This window comes from Gopherus flavomarginatus, chromosome 4 (assembly GCF_025201925.1).
Source record: "Gopherus flavomarginatus isolate rGopFla2 chromosome 4, rGopFla2.mat.asm, whole genome shotgun sequence".
NCBI classification, from domain to species: Eukaryota; Metazoa; Chordata; order Testudines; family Testudinidae; genus Gopherus; species Gopherus flavomarginatus.
In genome coordinates, this window is record NC_066620.1 from 196,191,098 (window position 1) to 196,214,695 (window position 23,598).

General features: G+C 42.3%; 2 protein-coding genes across 2 annotated transcripts in view; one reads left to right on the forward strand and one right to left on the reverse strand.

Moving 5' to 3' along the window:
* LOC127049709 (uncharacterized) overlaps positions 1-23,598 on the forward strand; it is a 1,018,748-nt gene that overhangs the window by 842,890 nt on the left and 152,260 nt on the right. The gene's annotated exons all lie outside the window — the stretch shown is intronic.
* The window catches only part of SDC1 (syndecan 1), a 34,586-nt gene continuing 12,613 nt past the window's right edge, over positions 1,626-23,598 (reverse strand). The window contains exons 2-5 of the mRNA XM_050950968.1: positions 6,992-7,073; positions 4,867-5,366; positions 4,256-4,379; positions 1,626-3,446 (exon numbers count right to left, since the gene is read on the reverse strand). Of these exons, the coding sequence (XP_050806925.1) occupies positions 3,280-3,446; positions 4,256-4,379; positions 4,867-5,366; positions 6,992-7,073 (873 nt within the window). The 3' untranslated portion in view covers positions 1,626-3,279. The remainder of the gene's footprint in view (positions 3,447-4,255; positions 4,380-4,866; positions 5,367-6,991; positions 7,074-23,598) is intronic.

The window sequence follows — 23,598 nt, forward strand, 5'->3', positions numbered from 1 at the left end:
GCTAATCTATGCATGCCCACTAGTTGGGACTGACTGATCCCTGTGTAGGAGAGGAACAGTAGGTCTTCAATCCACAGGGCTTCTCCCTTTGCCCCATCCCTTCTGTCACTAACAGTTCATTGTAGCATCAAAATTTTAATCCTTTGGCAGCATAGTTCAAACCCTATAGGAGATCTTGCCCCTAGTGTGGTGACACCCACATGATCCATCCCCTACCCAAAAAGGTAGTAAAGAAAGGTTCTTTATGGAAAGAAGATGAAGTTCTACTGTGCATTCCCCTCAGTATTTGGGACATTTGTGGTCAGTTCTCACCCTCGCAATGCTTGCAAGAGCTACTTTAAATTGCAGAATTAGAGAGATGAGGTAGTGGGATACTCCTGGTACACATTAGTGTGTATTTTATTAAAATGGATGCCAACTGAAGAACCCAAGATTAGCGCAAGCAGAAGAGTACATGGAGCAGGAAAACCGATTCTAACTAGGCCTAGACCCCAATCCCACATTTGTAAGGCTCAGTGTAGAGTCACATGTAGAAACCCATTCAACCCCCTCTGCCAAGTGCTTCTTACCACCATCCTCAAATCCAAGCCTGTTCCTGTATGCCAGCAATCCCCACTCTGGCAAAAGCAGCCTATTTGAAACTTCAAAATGTCTGGCACTATGTCTTCAGCACAAAAATCCAGCAACCAGTTGAGCGCTGTGCTTTTGTCCGAGTATGGAGAAGGAATCTGAGACAGCAGGTTGGTTGTCCGAGCAGCTGTTGGCCTTTGACAGACAGATATTCAAGAGGCTTGTTCCAATTTCTGCTTAGTACTTAAAACAGCTCTGCCTCCGAACTGTATTTCTGGTTAAGAAAGTGCTTCTCCTCCCTGCAATTATGAAGTGAGAACTTGCTAGACTTCCAGGGCCTACTCTTCAAACCCTCTTTCAGGGCTGAAGCTGCTTGTGTTTGTGTAGCTTTATACCCTTGAGCAAGCTTCAAAGAACTCCAGGATTTATGGTTACATGTGACATTCTGAAAGTGGGAAAGAGGAGAACTCCCAGGTAGGCTGACACAGTAGGCCACAAGTTATTTGCCAAAATGCCATTTATTGCATGTGTACAGATAACCAACTGAAGTATATTCCATTAAAATTATATTTAATTGCACCACTTAAATACAAAACTTCCTGTATGTCAATAACTCCAGTTACCCATTTCGATTACCAAAATATACACAGTTATTCTTGGCCTGTAGAAAGGCTGGCAGTACAACTGAAGTTACCCTTTTTTAAATATATAGTTTCCTGTGGTTTATGAGAAGAACTCTCGGAGAAGCCTGTTAACAGCATTTCTACATTCCTATACAAAGCAAAGAATTACAGCTATAATTAAGAGTCTGGTTGTTGCATTATTTATAAAAATTCAGTGTAAAAAATAGAGGCAGTAATGGACATCTCAGTTTTGTCTTTAAGAAGGTTAACACAACTACATTCATACATCAAGGCAATCTCTTGTCCAGAGAGAGTTTGGAATGAAGCAAGTATTTTCTTGGTTTTATGGAGAAATTGAGAAGGCACCAATTTACTCAATTAGCAATTCAGGAATGACCTTCAACACAGCATTTAAGTTGTTTTTTTTTAAAAAAAAAATTCAAATTGAACATGCAACATGTGCCTGTCAGCAAGTGTTCTTGGATCACTTCCTTTGGCTCGGCAATATAAATATTTACATCAAATACTCTCTCCCTCCCCTATACCTTCACTATGAGCAGAAAAAAAAGTTCTGAAACAGACTACCAAAAAATCCCAACCAACCTAGTTGGCAAAGCAGAGGCAAGGTCTGCGTTGAAATTAAGATGTCCTTCAAAGGTTCTTAAAAATTTGTGGTGTGGGACACTGGAGTGTATGATCCTGTATAAGCTACAACTGAATGCATCTACTTAGTATATTACATCAAAACTCTGTGAATGGGTTTTTTAAATAAAACTGTACTTTCATCCAAACAAGAGACTTTTGGGAAGTGTTCCTGTTCTTACGCCTATTCTAATCAGTAAGCAACCTAATGACTTGGCTCCATAGGCTAGCCAGGTGATGCTGTGGAGATGACAATTATCCATTGCTAACACCCACCTCTACACTAAAACTGAAGACATTAATATTGACATAATTGGGTCCGAAATTAAAGAGCTAAGCACTTATATAGTAGATATAGTGTGAGCTTATAAACACACCACAACCATTTTAAGCTGCAAGAAAGGATCAGTTTAGTTAATATGCTTCTCTGCTCCCTGGTCTTTGGCAGTACAAGAAGCCAGAGATACCGAGTTTGCTTTGTACCTTATATGCCATGTACAGTACACGAGGTCTGATAGCACTCATGGCAGACCTAGTTCAAAGTCACCACTACAAATTGACAATGCAGAGAGGTAGATAGCTAAGATATGACACCACTTGGCCATCAGAGTACCACAGTGGTATGGAACACAGCAAGGTCTCTCTCAAAGACTTGAACATATGTGAACCAGTAAGAATAGACTTAGACTTGGCACTTACGTGGATGGTTTAGATATAGTTTGTTCATTCCCAAAAGTCATTTCTTGGTTTAACTTCAGAAAGGGGCAGAGTGGGGCTATGATGCTCAGATGCAATTTAAATTTAGGTTAAAATTAACAGAACATGCATCCAACTGTTAAAGGAGCTCGTTCCTAGTACTCTTAAAAATCCCAAACCCAGTGATCAAATACTTGTTTGCTTGGCTCCTCCACTCTTTTTCCAGTGGACATCTTATGGCCACTATTAAGTGCTATGATCATAGCAACTAGAAAGAGTGCAAGAACCATAGGTACCAGCGGTTGGTCTTTGTCAAATGCAGTAGAAACTTTCTAATACACTATACACACAGTGGAGGTCATGAGAGAGTTTAAACAAGGATCTTTAGTATGGATAATTTAGGCCTTGTTAGCTGTTAATTCCCACTGTTCTCCTAAGGTCAGTTATATACAAACATTCTAGCTCTCCCTCATCTCCTTCCCTCCCAGGAGTTCTTAGATAAGCCAAAGCAAGTTTAGTGGCTTGCAGTTCCACATTCCACTTTAAGAACACACATTTGTGCAAGAAAGCTGGCTAGGTTCCAGGAATCCAGATGTAATCTGTAGTTAGTTTCCAGTGGCAAGGTGGCAGGGGTTACATCTGATGATTGTATGACTTGAGTTTAATGCAGAAAAACCACAAGCAGGTTGTATGCAGGGACAGGAGAAGAGTTCAAGAAAGAGGGGGGAAGTGTTCTGAAGACTAGTGTTTATGCATAGAATTCTTCTTGTTTCTGTGGTTTTTGGTATCCTCCATTTGATTGTTTTGGTTCATCCAATGAATAGCTGCCTTCATCTTTTTTCTTCATTCTGTACAGCATAAATCCAACTAGGAACACGGCAAAGAGCAGGCCTACTAGTCCTCCAGCAATGACACCTGTGGGGAGGGGAAAAGTCACATTAGACTATGCAGGAGAGAGATTCTGTCTGAAGTTTATTCCAGAGTTAGCTAGTAGGAGCAGAGACCAGTACTATAAAGGCATTTCATAATCAAGTGATGTAATAGGATCTAGAGTTTTCAAAGTCAAATGGAAATTGGGTACTTCACTTTTTAAGCTTTCAATGGGAATTGAGCACCCAGTGGTCCTCTGAAAGCCTCCCCAACAGAAGCTTTCAATTTCTTCCCAAAAATGAAAGTTTGAAGATGCAGTCATCCATGTTCCTTCCTCCATTACCCGGAGCCCACCTGTACCTAAGCTATGCTCTAGTACTGCAAGGGGTTTTTACTCCATCCTTGCTTGGGAGTAGAAGCTTTTCCTTCAGTGTATTACCACCCACTAGAACATGTGCCTCAGAGTAACCTGGATCGAAACTCTGCAGCACTCTGGTGTAGCACAGCTCTGCAGCAGCTTCATTTACATTACCAAGGATAGTCTCTACATGCTATATCAGATTTGATTTTACATTGTTCCCACATTCAATTTGCAATGTGCATTGCTAATAAAAAACAGGCATTAATCTAGGTATTGACTAGAAGAAGCTTATGGATCTGGCATCTATCTATTGTCCCATACTGCCTTGATTTAGTGTTTTCAGGTTTCCAAACATATCTTGAGCTCTGATAGAGACTTTTAAATAGAAAGCCTAGGTTCTGTAGTATTGGGTGGATCCTACAGCAGATTAGGCAGCCACCGATTAGGAGGACTACACAGGACCTTCTATAGCATAGAGTGTATTTTGAAATACCTCCTAGAACTTCTTTCCTGTCCATTAACCCCTGGGAAGTTCCGGCAGCTTCAGCATCTCTTGAAGAGTCAGCCAGTTCAGACTCTGATGGGATTGTTCCTTCTTCACTAAAGATGAAGTCTCCCTGTGGGAAAGATACAGTGCAAGTCAGTCACATTTCAGCTAACTGATGGAGCTACTGGAAGCTTTACATTGACCTTGTTTTGTTATACATCTCTACCTCAATATAATGCGACCCAATAGAACACAAATTTGGATATAATGCAGTAAAGCAGTGCTTGGGAGGGGAAGCTGAGCATGCCAATGGATCAAAGCAAGTTCAATATAATGTGGTTTCACCTGTAATGCAGTAAGATTTTTTGGCTCCCAAGGACAGCGTTATATTGAGGTAGGAGTGTATTAGTAGTTTAATATTTCCCTTCAACTGATGGCGAAAGAATTTTTCCCACACCCAGCAGTTAACAGCTTATGACGACTCAATCGTGTGGAACAACAGAAACTAGCTTCATATGTTTGTTCCACTCCAGTTTTTACATTCCAGCACTGTTGCATGGCTTTAGCATTGGCTATGACAAAGATCTACATTTGAGATTGAAACTGTTAATCCTTACCTGATCCCCAGAACTTTCTTCAGGAAATGGAATTTCCTTCTCATCTATAGGGTATACACCCCTAGGTAGAATTGTTGTAGTTGGGAAGTGAACATCTTCCTCACTAATAGTGGTGAAGTTGGGATCAAGTGTTTCTTTGGAGACACCAGAAGAACTAGAGCTATGGATACTAGGTTCAGTTACATGGACTGTGCTTGAGGCTTGTGCAGTTGTTACTCTGACAGTAGGACTGTGAGTAGTTGGACTTGTTGTTAGGATTGCCTCACTTGTTGTAGGTTTCTCTGCAGCTGAGCGCAGTTTGTGAATTTCATCCTTATCTGAAAGGACAGCCTCATCTGGCACCACATCACTGGTGGGGGATGATACCGTTTCCTTTTCAGCTGGGTTTTCAGTGCCATGAACTGCAGGTTGGTGAACAGTTGCCTCAGTAGACATAGTTGATGAATTTGCATGTTCTAAGGGGATATTTGAGGCAACCACAGGATGGTCGGTCAAGGGACCTACACAAGAATGTTAAGCATTAACTGATGTACAGAGGATTCAATAGCAGACAAGTACAAGCAGCTCAGTATGTTGTGTGGTGTGCTAGCCTTATTATTAAGAGGCAACTTACTATAGGGCCTGGATTAGACCCCAAAGCAATTAGATTGCTTCACCAGTGCCCTGTCACCCCCCAAATCCATCCAAGATTGGATGTGCTGGTTACTCAAGTACTGTCAAGTCAGTATGCCATTAGTTGCTAGAACTTGCACCAAAGAGGGAAAGCAGCCTGCTTATCAAGGCCAAACATTCCTTTTTGTAACACACTGACCTGTAAGTTCACAAGTGTTAAATACTTTTGATCTGCTAGTAACTTAGAATTGCCCTGTGGGGCAAGGAGCCATATGCAAGTCTGATAAAACCCAAGTGGTTTCACCCGTCGCTAAACTGATCCAATACTCAAAGGCAGAAGACTGTTCAGCACTGTTTTTCACCTCTCTCCTACCCTCAACCCTACCAGTGAGGATATCCCATCTGAAAAAACAGAAAACAGCTGGGAATGGGAAGCAGGATAAAGGGAGAAAGTGCAGGCAGGAACACCAACTTTGATGGAGTAGCCAGACATCAGAAGTTAGTAGTGAAGATTAATCTTAATTTAGGAAAGGGATAAGCATTTCATACCAGAAGGATGTCAAGTCATTTTATCTTTATGGAGCAGTTTGAGGAAGTTTTATTTTTGGGGGGGGGGGGGGAGGCAAAGTCTGGATCAGATTAAATAGGCGTTAGGGACATATAGAAACTTGCCCCCAGTTAGGGTTCCTAGCAGTTTTCTACGACCTGTATCATTGTACAGCAATGTTAACTATTGCTTAACACCTAGATCACAAGTCTTCTGGAACATGGACTGTCTTATTTCCACAAGTCTAGCATAAATGGAGATCCTCACTGGGCATCTAGGAGCTGCTACAACAAACAGGACTCAGCATGGGGGATGCCTACCAGAGTCAGAGTTCACTGAAGGCCTTCTTTGACACTGTGGGGTATATTGTTAGTCTTGCCTCCCATGGGAAGTCACTACTAGAGGAAGTTGATAGTCTAGTGAGGTCCGTCATGAGTCTAGAGCTAGGCAGCCCAAGTGAGTTATGGCAGAGGAATTGTGAAGTAGGAGTTCTCATCCAGCTCCTTCCCTTTCTCATAATCAAAACACAGATAGATGGAATAACTTCCAACACCTCTACTTTGTTTCCTTCACTTGCGCCATGAATGCAAGAGCCACTACAGTGGTTTCACATTAGTGGCCTAGAAGAGCCAGACATTGCCATTAATATTACAAGACAGATATGGGTAGGATGTCTGTAGACATTTCTGGGATCCCCTGTTTATTCCCACTAGGAACAGATACGTTTTTGGAAGCCCACTTCAATTCTCACCTCTTAAGCACAAGCGGACAGTTAAAACCTAAAATGACTGACTTCAGGAGCACTGTGCTCCTGAAAAGCTGTTCCTGAAGGGAAAGACACAGGATACATTGAGTTACCTTGCTCTAGGGAAACAGCAGCCGGGATACATCTTTGCTAAGCTGTACACCAAGAGACTTGACCTTAAAGAATTTATGACACTGGAGCTGTAATACAAGTCCACTCACCAGCACCAGAGCCAGAGAAAGCATCCTCATCATCACCAGATGAGTCCTGGTCTTCAGGAGGAAGGTTTAGATTTGTAGTTTGCTTTAAAGAGAAAGGACCACAAGAGTAAATAAAAAAAGGATACTCCACACACACAAAAAAAGTGCACCACCATTAGGACCAACCCCCCCCCCCCAAGAAAAAGCAAGCATTTGTTGCCATTCAGTACATAAGAATGGCCACACTTTCTGGGCTGATTTTCTACATATAGTCACACTGAAAATAGCCTCTTTAGTTCTGTGTTTTATTCAGTTGCAGGTGCTTACATGGAGAAGCCCACCATGGTGGAGGCAAGTCAAGTGCAATATGCATCCTGAATGAAGATTCATTCTTCTTGGACAATCAAAACCAGAGATTCAGTCTACTACTCTTGATCTAGGTGGATTGCTGTACAATATTACCCTGCAAATGCAGCAAAATGTTTGGTTTCCAACCCAAGAGAATGGACTCATTTGAGGATCAACTAGCACTTTTTTTGAGCTGCCTTCCAGAAGACAGGGAAAACATTTGCTAGGCAAGGCAGACTTGTTTAAATTAATGCTGTTCATGGAAAATGTAGTTTATGCTTTCCATACAAGATCTCACCTATGTACTCTTTGATGAGATCCTCCTTACATCACCCACCACCCCCACCATGCTTTGCAGAATGGACAAAAAGTTTTGAAAAAAAATTGGACTCTGTTTTTAAATAAACCTGTTGAAAATGAAATCTAAATGTAATATGTTAAGGCCTAAGCTTGTTATAAATTGTTGTAAATGTGAAGCATGTTTTTCACTTATGTACTGAACATACTTAGATTGTTTAATAACGTATATGCTGTTTAAATTCCAATTACCATCCTAATACAACTTGACAAATCATGAGCAAAAAGTTGCTTTAGTGAATAAACGATATTCACCATTTTCTAACATATTAAGCATACAGGAGTATGAAATCATTAAGCTATAATTGCTTAAGTAAACATTTATAACTACAATTGGCCCTCTTAGGTAGCAAGATGTGCCAAATCTAGTGTAAAGGCTCTATTAGTTAGAAGTCAATATGCTTTACTGCACCTCTTTAGAAAATGTACAAATGGAACAGTCGATTAAAATTGATTGTTTTATGTGGCTTCCCACTTGGTGATTTAAATTGCCTTGAATTAAATCAACCCACCCTGATGCTTTGAGAGTACCAGTCTGAGGGAGACTGGGCAGACAATAGCACACTACTACCTTGCAGACTATTGAATTTATTGGAGGAGAGTTTTGGCCCAGACAGGTGTTCAGTGGTCACCTTCCTACAAAAGGCCCAGTATGGAGGTAGAGATACATATTTGTGCATACAGGCAGTTGTGGCAAAGGTGACTAGTGGACTTCGGTCCTTTTTAAAAACAATTATGACACCATGAAGTTAACATGAAAGCTTCTTAAATCACAGCCAAGAGTTTACCTGAGAGCTGAACTAAACAAGGAACAATTACAAGAGCAGGAGAGTTATGTATGAGGGTATTCCAGTTATGACACTCCTGCCCCCAAGTAGACTCAGACTCTAGGACTGGAAGGGACCTCAAGAGGTCATCGAGTCCAGTCCCCTGCCCTCATGGCAGGACCAAATACTGTCTAGACCATCCCTAATAGACATTTATCTAATCTACTCTTAAATATCTCCAGAGATGGAGATTCCACAACTTCCCTAGGCAATCTATTCCAGTGTTTAACTACCCTGACAGTTAGGAACTTTTTCCTAATGTCCAACCTAAATCTCCCTTGCTGCAGTTTAAGCCCATTGCTTCTTGTTCTATCATTGGTGGCTAAGGTGAACAAGTTTTCTCCCTCCTCCTGATGACACCCTTTTAGTTACCTGAAAACTGCTATCATGTCCCCTCTCAGTCTTCTCTTTTCCAAACTAAACAAACCCAATTCCTTCAGCCTTCCTTCATAGGTCATGTTCTCAAGACCTTTAATCATTCTCGTTGCTCTTCTCTGGACCCTCTCCAGTTTCTCCACATCTTTCTTGAAATGCAGTGCCCAGAAATGGACACAATACTCCAGTTGAGGCCTAACCAGCGCAGAGTAAAGCGGAAGAATGACTTCTCGTGTCTTGTTTACAACACACCTGTTAATGCATCCCAGAATCACGTTTGCTTTTTTTGCAACAGTATCACACTGTTGACTCATATTAAGCTTGTGGTCCACTATGATCCCTAGATCTCTTTCTGAGATACTCCTTCCTAGACAGTCTCCTCCCATTCTGTATGTGTGAAACTGATTGTTCCTTCCTAAGTGGAGCACTTTGCATTTATCTTTATTGAACTTCATCCTGTTTACCTCAGACCATTTCTCCAATTTGTCCAGATCAATTTTGAATTTTGACCCTGTCTTCCAAAGCAGTTGCAATCCCTCCCAGTTTGGTATCATCTGCAAACTTAATAAGCGTACTTTCTATGCCAACATCTAAATCGTTGATGAAGATATTGAACAGAGCCAGTCCCAAAACAGACCCCTGCGGAAACCCACTTGTTATACCTTTCCAGCAGGATTGGGAGCCATTAATAACTACTCTCTGAGTACGGTTATCCAGCCAGCTATGCACCCATCTTATAGTAGCCCCATCTAAATTGTACTTTCCTAGTTTATCTAGGAGAATATCATGTGAGACCGTATCAAATGCCTTACAAAAGTCTAGGTATATCACATCCACCGCTTCTCCCTTATCCACAAGGCTCGTTATCCTATCAAAGAACGCTATCAGATTAGTTTGACACGATTTGTTCTTTACAAATCCATGCTGGCTATTCTCTATCACCTTACCACCTTCCAAGTATTTGCAGATGATTTCTTTAATTACTTGCTCCATTACCTTCCCTGGCACAGAAGTTAAACTAACTGGTCTGTAGTTTCCTGGGTTGTTTTTATTTCCTTTTTATAGATGGGCACTATATTTGCCCCCTTCCAGTCTTCTGGAATCTCCCCTGATTTCCCCAAAGATAATAGCTAGAGGCTCAGATACCTCCTCTATTAACTCCTTGAGTATTCTAGGATGCATTTCATCAGGCCCTGGTGACTTGCAGGCATCTAACTTTTCTAAGTGATTTTTTACTTGCTCTTTTTTTATTTTATCTTCTAAACCTACCCTCTTCCCGTAAGCATTCACTATATTAGACATTCCTTCAGTAGGAGCAGTGTTTTAGTAGATCTGGTTAGACAATGGTCAGCCTTGGAACACAAGACAAGTGGCACAAATAGAAAAAACAGGTTTCTGTACTGACGTGCTACCTGCGGAATTGCCAGCCTTTTCAGATACAGCAAAGTCTAACTAGACATTTAATCTGCATGTTGATTCAGAGAGTGTCTGTAGACATTGACTAGTTCAGTTTTTGATCAAGGGATTACACTGTTCAGACACTGTGCACACCTCATGGTCAAGATTTCTCCATGACCTTTTAAATGCAGTTAGATTATACCCAAAACAGGAAGCCTTTAATCCCACTGACTAATCAGAGTAGCACAATGTAGTTGGAGTTACGTGGCTGTATTTGAAGGCTGAAAATAAGTTACTAACTTAGACAGTGGGGCCATCTGTCTACTGAAGCAGCGCAAGACACTGCTTTCTGGCAGCCACAGTAGAAGTACTGATCATGAACATTACTATTTGAGTACTTCCCCATCAGTCATTCCAGTCACTGCTTGCTAGTCAGCTACAGTTGGAGCCAAAGGCAGGCTGGGCACAAGTGAGTTCTAGCCAAGGTGCAGTTACAGTTCCTGTCAGAACCCACACGGCACCACCGTGCTCCAAAAGCACCTAATGCAGCCTTTGACGAACCACATGACTGAAGCTTGTGATCATAACACTGATCCATCAGTGCGCTTGATATCCTGCTGAAGTGAACTTTTGCTACTCATCTTGAATGCATGTTTTTGGTAGTGGGATTGCCTAGCTGTAGCCCTATTAGTACAGTTTACAATGAAGTAGTTGCATAAACTTTTGTCTTTGAGAGGTGTCATGATTAGGGTCACTGAAGAGACCATCAGTAGCATATAGCTTGTAACCATCTTTCCATATTCTTTTTTGAACACATGGCACCAGCTTGCATTAGTTCATGAGCAAAGCATGCCAATCTTACACAAACCAAACACACACTCTGGTGCCTTTAAGGTCAGAGTATTGCTTTCCCAATAGAGTACCTTAAAACTGGGTACATCTTGTCTGAATAAACAGACAGTGCTTATTGCCGTTCCCTTTCACAGCATTATGCCAAAGACACTTGCAAGTTGCAGCTACCCAGTTCTTCATACCTGCCAGAATACAGACTTTAGACTATTAAAATGAATTGCAAGAAGTAGAGGCTGGAGTTCCGTAGACAGTTGCTGATCTCACTCCACCCACACTTCAGAGCGAGTGAGGATTTTACACATGCAGAAGCAAACAGGTGGCTTTGGGGGGAGTGTGGTAACAATGATTTTTACTAGTTGTAGCAGCTTATGGTGGAGTCAAGTCCTTTAACTAGATTAAGAATTATTTGTATCCCATTCCTGTAATGCCCTAGTGGAGATCAGTATTCTAGCTGTCTGTCAAAGTTAGACTCTTCAGAGTCAGCCTTACTGGAGCACTAAAGATTGATCACTGTCTGTTGGCATGGAAGGATTACATTTTTGTAAAGTGCCAATAAGTGTCAATTGCACTATACACAAGCCAAGGAAAAACATTTTTAGAGTCAAAATTTGGAGACAGGCAAAGAAAGAAAAGTGCTGCCTGAGAATTTAGTGATCTTTTGACATGGAGTTGAAGTGTTTTACAGTTAAAAATTGAATCTCAACATCTCATTAAATTTGACACTCCCATAATTTCCTACAACTGTGAAAGTTTACATTAATGCTTGAATATCGGTCAACTACAAAAAGATAATTATGCCAGGCTTAATTACCTGGAGTAATGCTGCTATGTTAACACATTTGCTTCTCCCAATTTATAATTCTGCCACATACTGTGGCTTCCCACCTTGCTGTCTCATTTGCACCCACTCTATATCCTGAAAAATCCAGCTAGTCTATTACTGACACAGACAATCAATTCCTATCTTATCAGACAGGCTGGAGGAAACAGACAAGGAACATTTGCTATTGGTTGTTTCCAGTTAGCACACTGAACATTAATCACAAAAGAGTTAACTGTTGAATTGCATGAAAGTATCTGGAATAGATTGAACTATTTGTGAGTTAAGAGTAGATCTGTCATTTATCTGCAAATGCCAGGGGCAATAACTCCATTGGAAGGACTAGCTTTGTATGACAGAGCCATTTGAAAAGCTTTTTAGCTTGACATGGGCAGCACGAGTAGATCTGTCATTTATCTGCAAATGCCAGGGGCAATAACTCCATTGGAAGGACTAGCTTTGTATGACAGAGCCATTTGAAAAGCTTTTTAGCTTGACATGGATACTAGTTGGAGACAGTCTTCATCTCAGTCACTAAGAGAAATGGGAGTGTGTGTTAGAGACAGTGAGATGTTAGAATTAATATCCCGGGTGAGACTAACTCCACCACTCAAAGCCACAGGCCTGCAGAATGCTCAGATAGGTATGGGGAGATTTCAGATTTTTTTTTTCTGCCATCTAATACTATCAGCAACCTTCAGGCTCATTTGAAGGTACAAAGTTATGCACTGAAGTTATTCTCACAGGGGTTAAGGGAGGCCTGTGTAAGGTCTGGTGCAATCATTACTTTCACTATTGTAAGTATGTGTCTAAATTAGACAGCCTTGGCTACTATGTGGTCTTGCTGCACCCGTTTGTGGTTGCTTTAGCCAGACTGCTCCAAGGTGGCACAGGCTCGATGGTACGTGAGCACCAATACAGAGTCTGACTGACCTAGTAGCAGGCGAATGTAGTACTAGCTATGAGTTTGCTCATTTGGAAAACACTCAAACCTAGGCCAGCCAAAAGGTTAAAGGAGGCTGCATTAGCAATCCAGTCCATTTTCCCCAAGAACTAAGCAGAAGAGCATTTCAGAGGCAACCCATGTGCAACTGTAGCACTTTGGACAATGACCCTCTAGACAGTGTCTTGTCTCTAGCAACTACTATAAGTGAGCAAGAGATACAAGATGCATTATTTAGGTGGTCCCCTCTAAATGCAACAGACAAGTTAAAAATGCCTGGGTTACACAAGAACCTCCAACATTACTAGCACCAATGGAGTACAAGTTTCCTACATGTAGGAAAGGCCAAGGCTCTCATGGGTGGTTGCTTTTGGGGTTGTTGTGGGAGGGAGAATGGAGCAGGAGTCATGCAGCTCACCCTATGCCCATTACTTTAGCTACTGGGGAAGGCAGAGCTGCTCTGTAGCTCACCATGGAAGTTGAGCGCACAAGCATTTGCACTGGAGAAGAGAAGTGTCTAGATAGCACATACAAGCACGATGTTTCACAGCAGGTATGGCAGCACACTTTGGACAGTGAGGGTAAATACTAGAACAAGCTACCAAGGGAAGTGGCAATTCTCCATTACTTGACAGATTTCAAATCAAGACTGAAAGCATTTCTTGAAGAAATGCTTTAACCATGATATTCTATGGCTTGTGTTATGCAGGTCTGACTAGATGATCTTATGGCCCTGCTGGCCTTCAGTAAATAAAAAGCTATGAGCCTGCTCAGTTTCCAAAAGTTAAGTACAAGCCCATTCTAGAAGCATTGAGAGCTCTTTGGAAGAATCAAAGCCTTTACGTGCTGGACAACAAGTCTTGGTGCCAGAGCTTGATTTAGCACTAGCTAGTTTTGAGTGCTGAAGCCAGTAAAGCTCTAGAAGACAATCCCAGCATCTTCACTGTCAAGAGGTGGTTGTAAACAGTCTGAGGCCAGGAATCAATAGGGCAGGGAGACAGATTTATTGACTTGGGCCTTTGGAGAGAGTCTGCCCTCTACAGAACTCTTGGTCACATTGCTTTATGTCACATCAACTTTTACCTGTTATCAGCAGTGCTCCAGGGCTGAAAAGGAGCTTCCAGGTCACTATCCTGTACAAAATACAAGGAAAACCCAAACCAAAAAAGCCCCCCACCTGAAGCAGTTTCTCTGTTTGCTTTGGGAACAGGAAGTCACCCAAGAAATCCCTGCACAAGGGTTGGATCCTCCCCCTCCACTGGCAGATAAACACTTAACTCCTCACTCCCCATCTCCACTTTTGAGAGTGGCCTTCCAGTAGGAACTGTTCCCTTTCCATTGAGGGGGAGGTTCTTCTTATTTACACTTAGTAACATCTCATATTTCAGGTTTGTGGCTGTGAGCAACGTTGATGGGGGGGGAAGGGCGTTTCCATCAATATACTCAACTATTCCAACTCTGTCAATGAGAAGACAGCATGGGTTTGTGGTCTCACTTGCTAAGACAGCAAAGAGGATCTAGGACCTATTCCAATGTAGGCAGACCAGCCCACTAGCGAACTCAGGGATTTAATCCTAAAAGGTATCAGGCTGTCTTCATTTGTATGAGTGACCCCTAAGTAATTGGAAGAGTAAGATTTGGTTAGTCTTACAAAGAAGAGGCAGTGCAAAGGGAAAGAGTCATGTTTTCCACATCATCCAGTTTGGTATGAATTGATGAGCTATGGCATCCAAGATTGATGTTATGGGCCATCCAGTTCTTCTCTGCTTATACTACTTTTAGCTGGTTGTCAGCATTTTCAGAATTTTACTTCAGCTGTTACACGTGACACTGTGGTCTGATCAGCATTATGTTTCCCTACTGAAAATTATCAGTGAGCCAAGAACTAGCAAGTTAAACATTAAACTGCTGAGCGGTTAGGTCCCAAGATAGATTAACTTGCGGCACACTAGGTAGCATACACCAATATCAGAGGTTGTTAGGCCAGCAGACAAATCACTACATACAAATCAGTAGCTGTTTCAGGGGCCACATAGCTTTTACACAAAACAGTGAGCAAAAGGATTCCAAGGGCAGTATTCTCTTAATACAGGAAACTAAATCTCAATCCAGCACAGGCAAGATAAAGATAATCCAGACACTGCCTTTAGATTCTCTGTTGCTTTCCAGAGAACCAGAGCTACTTAGTCACATACAGGCCAGTGGTGGCTATTCCCACCCCCAGCTCATTCCTCTTGGATTTTAGAGGTCAAATGTGGATGCAGCTGTGTGTTTGAGACATCTTTTAATTTTTGCTCCCTTAATTAAGAAAATGGCAGCATTTGAATGTCCCTCTTTGCGGTACACCTTCACCACAGGAGTAACTGGGGTGACTGGCATTCAGATTAGCCTGTTGACTGCAGCTATAATGCAAAATCCTACCCTAGTTAGTGTCTTCATGGTGCCATGCTCCCATATGTGTCACTTAGATTTCTGAGTGCAATCCAGGGTTCTCCGAGATGCTCTGTGAGTTGTAGGAGAACTTCTGTCCTGGGCAGGTGGGTGGGCAAGATTGTGAGGAAGGCATCTTATCATTGATTAATCAAACTTGTGTCCTCACTACAACGAGTGAGTCACCAGCCTGAGGGAAAGCAGGCCCCAAGCTTTAACCTATATACCCCCAGTTGGGCCAGCTAGCCTGGGTAAGAGCAACAAGCTTGGATATGAGAGAGAGTTGAGAGTAGATGGGGAGGACTGAGGCAACACCCAAGAGCCTGAGCTAGCTCTGCCCTGGAAGCTGACTAGGTGCTAAATTGTTCCTAGTTGCAGGAGAAGGGCGTGGACTGCTCTGCATTATGGTTGGGACATGCAGGCTGCTTTTTACTGCCAGATTCAAGCAGCAGAGCCTGCATGTTCAAGAATGAACTAGAATGAGAAACTGTCACTGCAACATGGAACCTTAAGTAGCTCAGGAGCAAGAGAAATCAGAATGTCTTTCTAGAGAGACATCCCCAGAGTACCAGCAGCATCTTTCACATGTGTTTTATCTTTCAATTGTACCTCTTATAACCCTCTGGCTCACTTATCCTATTAGTAGGTTGTTCAGATACGATGAGAAAGCCACACCAGTGTACTTAAACCAATGGAGTTCAGAATGTCCACATGGCTTTTAGCATCAGTTTGACTTGGTGTAAGAATGGCTCATTTCAATTTAGTTCAAGTTAATTAGGAAGAGGTTTAGTTAAACCAGAATAAGCCACATATGCAGTGTGAACACTGCTGTCTGGCATATTGCAGTAGTTAAACTGTTACCCTCCTTTCAAAAACCTACACCCCAACCCCCTGAGCTTGCTCATGCATCCCAAACCCCTCACCCCCTGCCCCACCCTAGAGCCTGTACTTTCAACTGGTGCCCTCACCCCCTCCTGCACCCCAACCCCTTGCCCCAGCCTACTGAAAGTGAGTGAGGGTGGGGGAGAGTGAGCAACAGAGGTAGGGAGGGAGGACAGAGTGAGTGGGGGCAGGGCCTCAGAAGGGGGCAGGGCAAGGAAGTTTAGTTGTGATTAGGAAGTTTGCATCCCTAGGGTGCATACTTTGGAACTGCAAGACACTTCCATTCCTCAGACAGGGGATGTACATAAGTTGCAGGTGCTGAACTGGAGTGTGTTTGCAGTTCTCCCTCCCATACAGGGTTTTCATGTGTCTCTGAACAAGAGCAAGCTTGGCTGAAATGGCTACAGCATCTGTTGAAGTCAGTGGGAGTTCTACCCCTTTACACTAGGCCCAAGTTTCATTCAGTGCCCCTTCTACAGAATAGGTGAAATAAGTCAGGTCAAAGCATACAAGCCACACCTTGATGCATCAAGTCTCTGCAGTTAGGCTACTGCTACTCATAGAAGATATCCTCTCCCCTGGAAAGTGGCAGGAAGTCCTGAAGGAAGTGCACTACCCCTACCTATCACCCTTGGCAGGAGGAGGGAGAGTAGCCCATGCAGACTACCAGTGCTGGAGTAGAATATATTTTCATTCATCTAGCTTGGACATGAGCAAGAGATTGCATGAGGAGGAGGGCCAAGAGGACTCTCAAGGATTTATTTCATCCTTGGCTTGCCTAGGGAGAAGCCATCTGAAATGGGCACAAGCTGTAACATTTGCATCAGAAATAGTTATTTAAGGTACTCTAATTTATACATGGCCCAGCATAATGGGGGCCCTGATCCATGACTACAGCCATTAGGAGGTACTTTTACAGGCATTCATTAGCCAACTTTGCTCAATTCATCAGTCTTTCAAATGTTGTGCCTCTGTTCTTCTGCTGCCACCAGCCCATGCTTCCTGCATGCTATGTCCAGCACTAGGGGACCATCAATATTTGCTAGTCATTGTAGAACCCAGAGTGTGTCTGCTCACAGCTAGGCCAACTGCAGTGCAATTCAGGTGTCACTGCTATTGATGAGTCATGCTGTGAGTCACCCACATTCAGAGAATTAGATCACTTAATATAGTGGAAGACTTTTCCATCTAACCCAACCTCTTACCCTACTTTAGAAGGTCTCTGAGCATCATGATCAGCTATCTTGGGGGTCTATGGTAAAGTAGCTAGGGTTTTTCCATTTCTTCAGATTCACGCTGGTAGCAAACTCTGATCACTTCATGTAGCCTATCAGGTGTGAACTGAAGTCTCAGGCTGGTTCCTTGCTGGAAACCATGTACACATCCCAAAAGCCACAGCCATGCAAGTCCCCTTCACTTTAGGAAGTACTAGGTGACACTCTGGCCTGTGCTAGGCAGCTGGCTAGTTTTGGTAAACTTAGTGGTCCCTTCTGGTCCTAGAAATATTGACCCAGTATCTCTTCCACAGCTGGCAGCAGAGAAAGTTAGCAAGAAGTCTCCTCTGATCTATCAAAAGACTCTCCAGAACAAAAGGAATGCAACCCAGTAATGTTGTGTGTGTGTGTGTGTGTGTGTGTGTGTGTGTGTATGTATATATATGAGGGCTGCCTAGGTGATCTAAGTCCTCTAGCATTTATCAAGCCTCTGGGCAAATTTACCTTATGGCAAACTTCACCTGCCCTTTCCTTTACTCACTGCCAGTCATCTAACAAACATTTTAAGGCTATTTAGATTTTTGTACAATGGGCATATCAGAGTATTCAGTGACAGACAGGACATTTAACCAGTTCAGAGCCTCAGGGATACTGTTAAAATTCCCAGCCAGTGAGGCTTACCATGGAGGTATTCAACCAAGTCAGCCACTGTTGTGGCAGTTACCTTTGTTGTAAAGGACTTAGATATCCTGCATTAGTTTAAGTTCCCATAGTTAAAAGACTGCATATATAATCAGTCATTAATTTACAAAACGTTGCATACAGTTAAATCTGCATTCTAGAATTTCACACCCCAAAAACAACTTCAGTCACTAATGTTATGGATGTGCCATCTAAGCCTACAAGTGCCGCATTGTTACTTACTCTATGTTGAGTGTTTTGTCCAGTTAAGTATTAAGTTTAGTTCTAAGTTACTCAAGCAGTGGGGCATAGCTTTACTTATGGGGTGTACTTGTTAAGATCGTGGGGTTCTTTTAAAGTAAGTGTGACACAGAGGTCATGGGCAATAAAGAAAAATGCATGGAAGCCCTGTGACCTATCCATCACTTACTAAAAATATGCATGACAAAATGGTTAACCCTGAAGGCCACCCATGCTGTCTAGAGGTGCCCAGGGCAATCCTTACCCTGCCTAGGGTAGCTGGGAGCTTGGGGCCCTGCAGTTCCTGGCTACTATGGGCAATGGAGGGACCCTGCAGCTCCCAGGTGCTGTGGGCTGAAGTCAGATGTCTCTGCAAATCATGGATTCTGTGATAAAATTGTAACCCTACCCATCAGCTACAACAGTAGCTCTTAAGAGTTTCCTGATCTTAAGTCTCCCCTTCAATTTCATCATGATCTCTATGGCAATGGCTCTCAAACTTTCCAGACTACTGTCCCCCTTTCAGGACTCTGATTTGTCTTGTGTACCCCAAGTTTCATGTCACTTAAAAATAGTTGCTTGTAAAAATCAAGTACTTATGTATTGTACTGAAAATTTGCTTACTTTCTCATGTATCTGTATGACATTTTAGTTTGTATGTACTTTGCTAGTGCATTTTATGTAGTCTATTGTAAAACTAGGCAAATATCTAGGAGTGGATGTACCCCCAGAAGACCTCTGTGTACCCCTCTAAAGTATGCATACCTCTGGTTGAGAACCACTGCTCTAGGGCGAGCCAACCATGTCCAATAAAGGGTCCTGCAGGCCCCTTTAATATTGCATGGGGGCCTTGGTTGAGTGCCTCAGAACACTTCCCAGTGCTTTTGCAATCCAGTTTGTTGAAGTGATTCTAGAATAAGTGAAATGCTGTATTCCAGTGCTTGGTAAACCACCTTTTGGCATGTCTTCATCTCTGAATATACAACCCAGGTGTCACTGGCCTTTAACTGAAGAAGAGTTCCAGCTTGCACGGTCACTGTTTGACAATGCCTGTCTCACCTCCTCCACAGCCCCATTCCAAATAGCCTCAAAGAATAGCTGTTCCATGGAGATATTTAGGCACCTCAGATTATCACCCAGGCCTCTAATGCAGGCAAGGTATTGTCCCCACAATAATATATTTACATGCAGACTTGTGGGACAACTGTTTGCACTCAGCCACCCGATTTGTGGATGCAGTTAGTTGCCAGGCTGCAATAGCAAAGGCTGGCTTTGACAGTTGAGTCTTTGACATCCAGATTTTCACCATGATTGGCTTCAAGAAAGGGGAGGAAACAAAAAAGTCTAGCATTTGAGAAACCAATTTGTTTGCAGCCAGCTACAAGGAAGGCTTTCCTGATTACAAGAAGCAGTCTGACTGTTCTTACATAGCAGGACTTGGGATCACTACTAGTCCTATACAGAGTTTTAAGAAGTCTATTTTCAGAATCTTACTGACCTCAGCAGTTACCTGGGAAGTACAACCTAAAGTCTGCAAGAAACAAAAGCAGTGTCTACAGTTTCATCTCAGTTCCCATACTGCAGATGGCACCCTCCTGACAAGGACGTGTTAATCTTTCTGAAAATTTCCAATACAGCCATGTTTGATGATTTCCATTACATAATTAAAAATGGTAGCTTAACTAAGGCCAGCAGTGCAGCTGAAAGAGGCTTAGATGTGCTACAATAAAGTAGTTGACAGAACACAGAAAGAGGGGAAAGGCTTCCTAATGCCACTAGACATAGCCAATGGGATACCGACACATAATTGTACCATTGTATCCACCCTGCCATGTAGCCCAATAAGGTGCTTCTACAGTATAGAATACTCCCCTTCCACTACAGGAATAACCTATAACATGCACTTTGGTATAACAGCACCTATATCAGGATGCATATTGTACCAGTGTAAGAATTAGTCACAGCTGTAGGCACGAGTCATACTGGGACAAAAAGGGTGTACATAGACCAGGGCTCACTGTACCATTTTCCAGATCATGGAAAGGAATATTTCTTTCCCATTTCAGTTTTCATCCACAGCTAAGCAGAGTCAGTACCAGGCTTACTTACTACTATAGAATCTTATGTGCAGGTCTCTCCTTGCTTTAAGGTAAGCTATGCAACTCTATGGCAGAAGAGTACTTGAGCTAGTCAAACTAGCTGAGAGTGCTGTTTCACTCAAAAGTGCTGTCTCAAAGCCACTTATAAGAATGGCCATACTGGGTTGGACCACTGGTCCATCTATCCCACTAGCCGGTCTTTCAACAATTGCCAATGCCAGATGCTTCAGAGGGAATGAACAGAATAAGGTAATTGTTGAATGATCCATTCTGTTGTCTAATCCCAGGTTCGGCAGTCAGAGGTTTAGGGACACCCAAAGCATGGCATTGCATCCTTGACCATTTTAGCTAATAGCCATTGATGGACCTATTCTCCATGAACTTAAATACTTTTTTGAACCCAGTTATACTTTTGGCCTTCAAAACAGCCCCTGGCAATGAGTTCCACAGGTTGACTCTGTATTGTGAGAAGAAACACTTCCGTATATTTTGTTTTACACCTGCTGCCTATTAATTTTTATCAGATTATCCTGGTTCTTGTATTATGCAAAGGGGAAAAATAATATTTCCCCATTCACTCTATAGCATTCAAAATTTTATAGACCTCTCTCTTTAAGATGACAGCCTAGTCTTTCGTCTTCTTATGAAAGCTGGTCAAAAATTAGGCATAGGGAACATCTCTGTATTTTTGAATTCCAATATCATGTTTGAGATGGGGAATCCAAAATTGGATGCATCATTTGAGGCGTGATCATCTCATGGATTTAGTGACATTTACTATTATCTATCCCTTTCCTAATGGTTCCAAACAGTTGTTTGTTTTGACTGCTGTGGCAAAATGAGCAGATGTTCTCAGAGAATTATCCATTATAACTCCAAGACAGCGTTCTTGAATAGTAATGGGGGATTCAGAGCCCACCATTTTGGTATGTAGAACTGGGATTATGTTTCCCAATGTACATTACTATGCACTTAACATTTAATTTCATCAGCTATCTTCTTGCCCACTCACCTGCTTTTGTGAGATTTGTAACTTTGTAGTCAGCTTTGGACTAAGTAATTTTGCAAAATTTGCAGGCAATACAATCTCACAGTTTACCCCTTCTCAGATCATTTATGAACATGTTGAACGGCATTGCTTCTAATACAGATCCTTAGGGGCCCCACTATACCTTTCTCCACTGTGAAAAGCCTTCCTACCCTTGGTTCCTGTCTTAAGGAGTTACTGATCCATGAGGATCTTCCCTCTTATCCCATCACTGGCTTGCTTAACAGCCTTTGGTGAAGAATGTGTCAAGATATTCTAGAAGTCCAAGTGCACTATCCACTGGATCCCCTTGTCCCCATGTTTGGGATCCCCTTCAAAGGGGTAATTTCTCTTTACAAAAGGCATGTTGACAGCACATGTTTCTCGGTGTCTGATAATTCTGTTCTTTACTATATTTTCAATCAATTTGCCTGGTACTGAAGTTAAGCTTGCAGACCTACAATTTCCAGGATAGGCTCTAGAGGCTTTTTTTTTTTAAAGGCATTACATTAGCTATCCTCCAGTCATTTGATACAGATGTTGATTTAAGTAAGAGGTTACATATCAGTTAGTAGTTCTGCAATTTCATATTTAAGTTCCTTCAGGAACTGAGGGAATACCAACCAACTGGTAAACTGAACAGACTAAACAGTTTACCATCTGTGTAGTTTACTGCTTGGTTTACCAATTTGTTCCAAAACCTCCCTTCAACCAGTAGATCTGGAACAGTCTTCAGATTTGTCACCTAAAAAGAATGGCTCTGGTGTGGGGATTTCCCTCACATCCTCCACAGTGAAGATGCAAAGAATTCATTTAGCCTCAACTCACCCCAGCTTCCTCAAGTTCTCATTTTACTTCTCAACTGTCTAGTGGCCTCAGTTTGGCAGGCTTTCTGCTTCTTATATTTAACTTTTTTGCTGTTAATGTGTTATTTGCTTGTTGCTCTTCAAGTTTTTTGGCCTGCCTAATTATACATTTATGTTCCTTTAAAAGTTGGAAAGAAAATCCTACTGAGGAAAATAGAAAGGAAGTCTAACTGCTTCTTACTGTTTAGCCCTGGTGCCTTTTTGGTTCTCTTACTTTATGTTGGGCACACATTTATTTGAGCCTGTCAGGGTTGTTTTTTTTTTTTATTATTAAAGTTTCCATGCAGCTTGCAGATATTTCATTTTGACTGTTCCTATTCATTTCCATTTAACTAGCCTCCTCTTTGTGTACTTCCACTTTTTGAAGTTAAATGCTACTGTGGTAGGTTTCTTTGGTATTCCCCTCCCCCAAAGGATATGACATGATGGTTGCTTTAACTGAGCATTTCAGCTACATTCACCTCTTGGAGCACATCCTGTGTGCCCCTTAGGATTAAGGGTATGGCTACATTTGGAATTTCAAAGCGCTGCCGCGGCAGCGCTTTGAAGTGTGAGTGTAGTCAGAGCGGCAGCGCTGGGAGAGAGCTCTCCCAGCGCTGCATGTAAACCACATCCCTTACGGGTGTAGCGTGCAGCGCTGGGAGCCGTGCTCCCAGCGCTGCTGCCCTGATTACACTGACGCTTTACAGCGCTGTATCTTGCAGCGCTCAGGGGGGTGTTTTTTCACACCCCAGTTGCAGCGCTGTAAAGTGTGAGTGTAGCCAAGCCCTAAGTCAGGGGTTGCCTCTCCCCTTGTAGTTTCCAGAACTAGCTGCTCCAGGAAGCAGTCATTTATAGTGTCCAGAAATTTTATCTCTGCATCCCATTCTGAGGGTACATGTTCCCTGTCAATATAGGGAATTGAAATCCCCTATCAGGCTCTGTTTTAGCTTCTGATCTCATTTCACAAATCAGTCACCATCCTAGTCAGCTGGTTGGTAGTATATTCCTACTTCTACACTCACTGTTCAAATATGGAATTTCTAGCCATAGAGATCCTACGGTATGCTTTGATTTATTTAAAATTAATCTATTTGATGACTTCTCACATATAATGCCACTTTCCCACCAGTCCAGCCTTCTGTCATTCCTATATAGTGTGTGACCTGGTATTGCTATGTTCCACTACTCCAAGTTTCTGTGAGGCCTATTTTATCAATATCCTCATTTAATACTAGGTACTCAAGTTCACTCATCTTTGCATTTAGACTTCTAGCATTTGTACTCCAG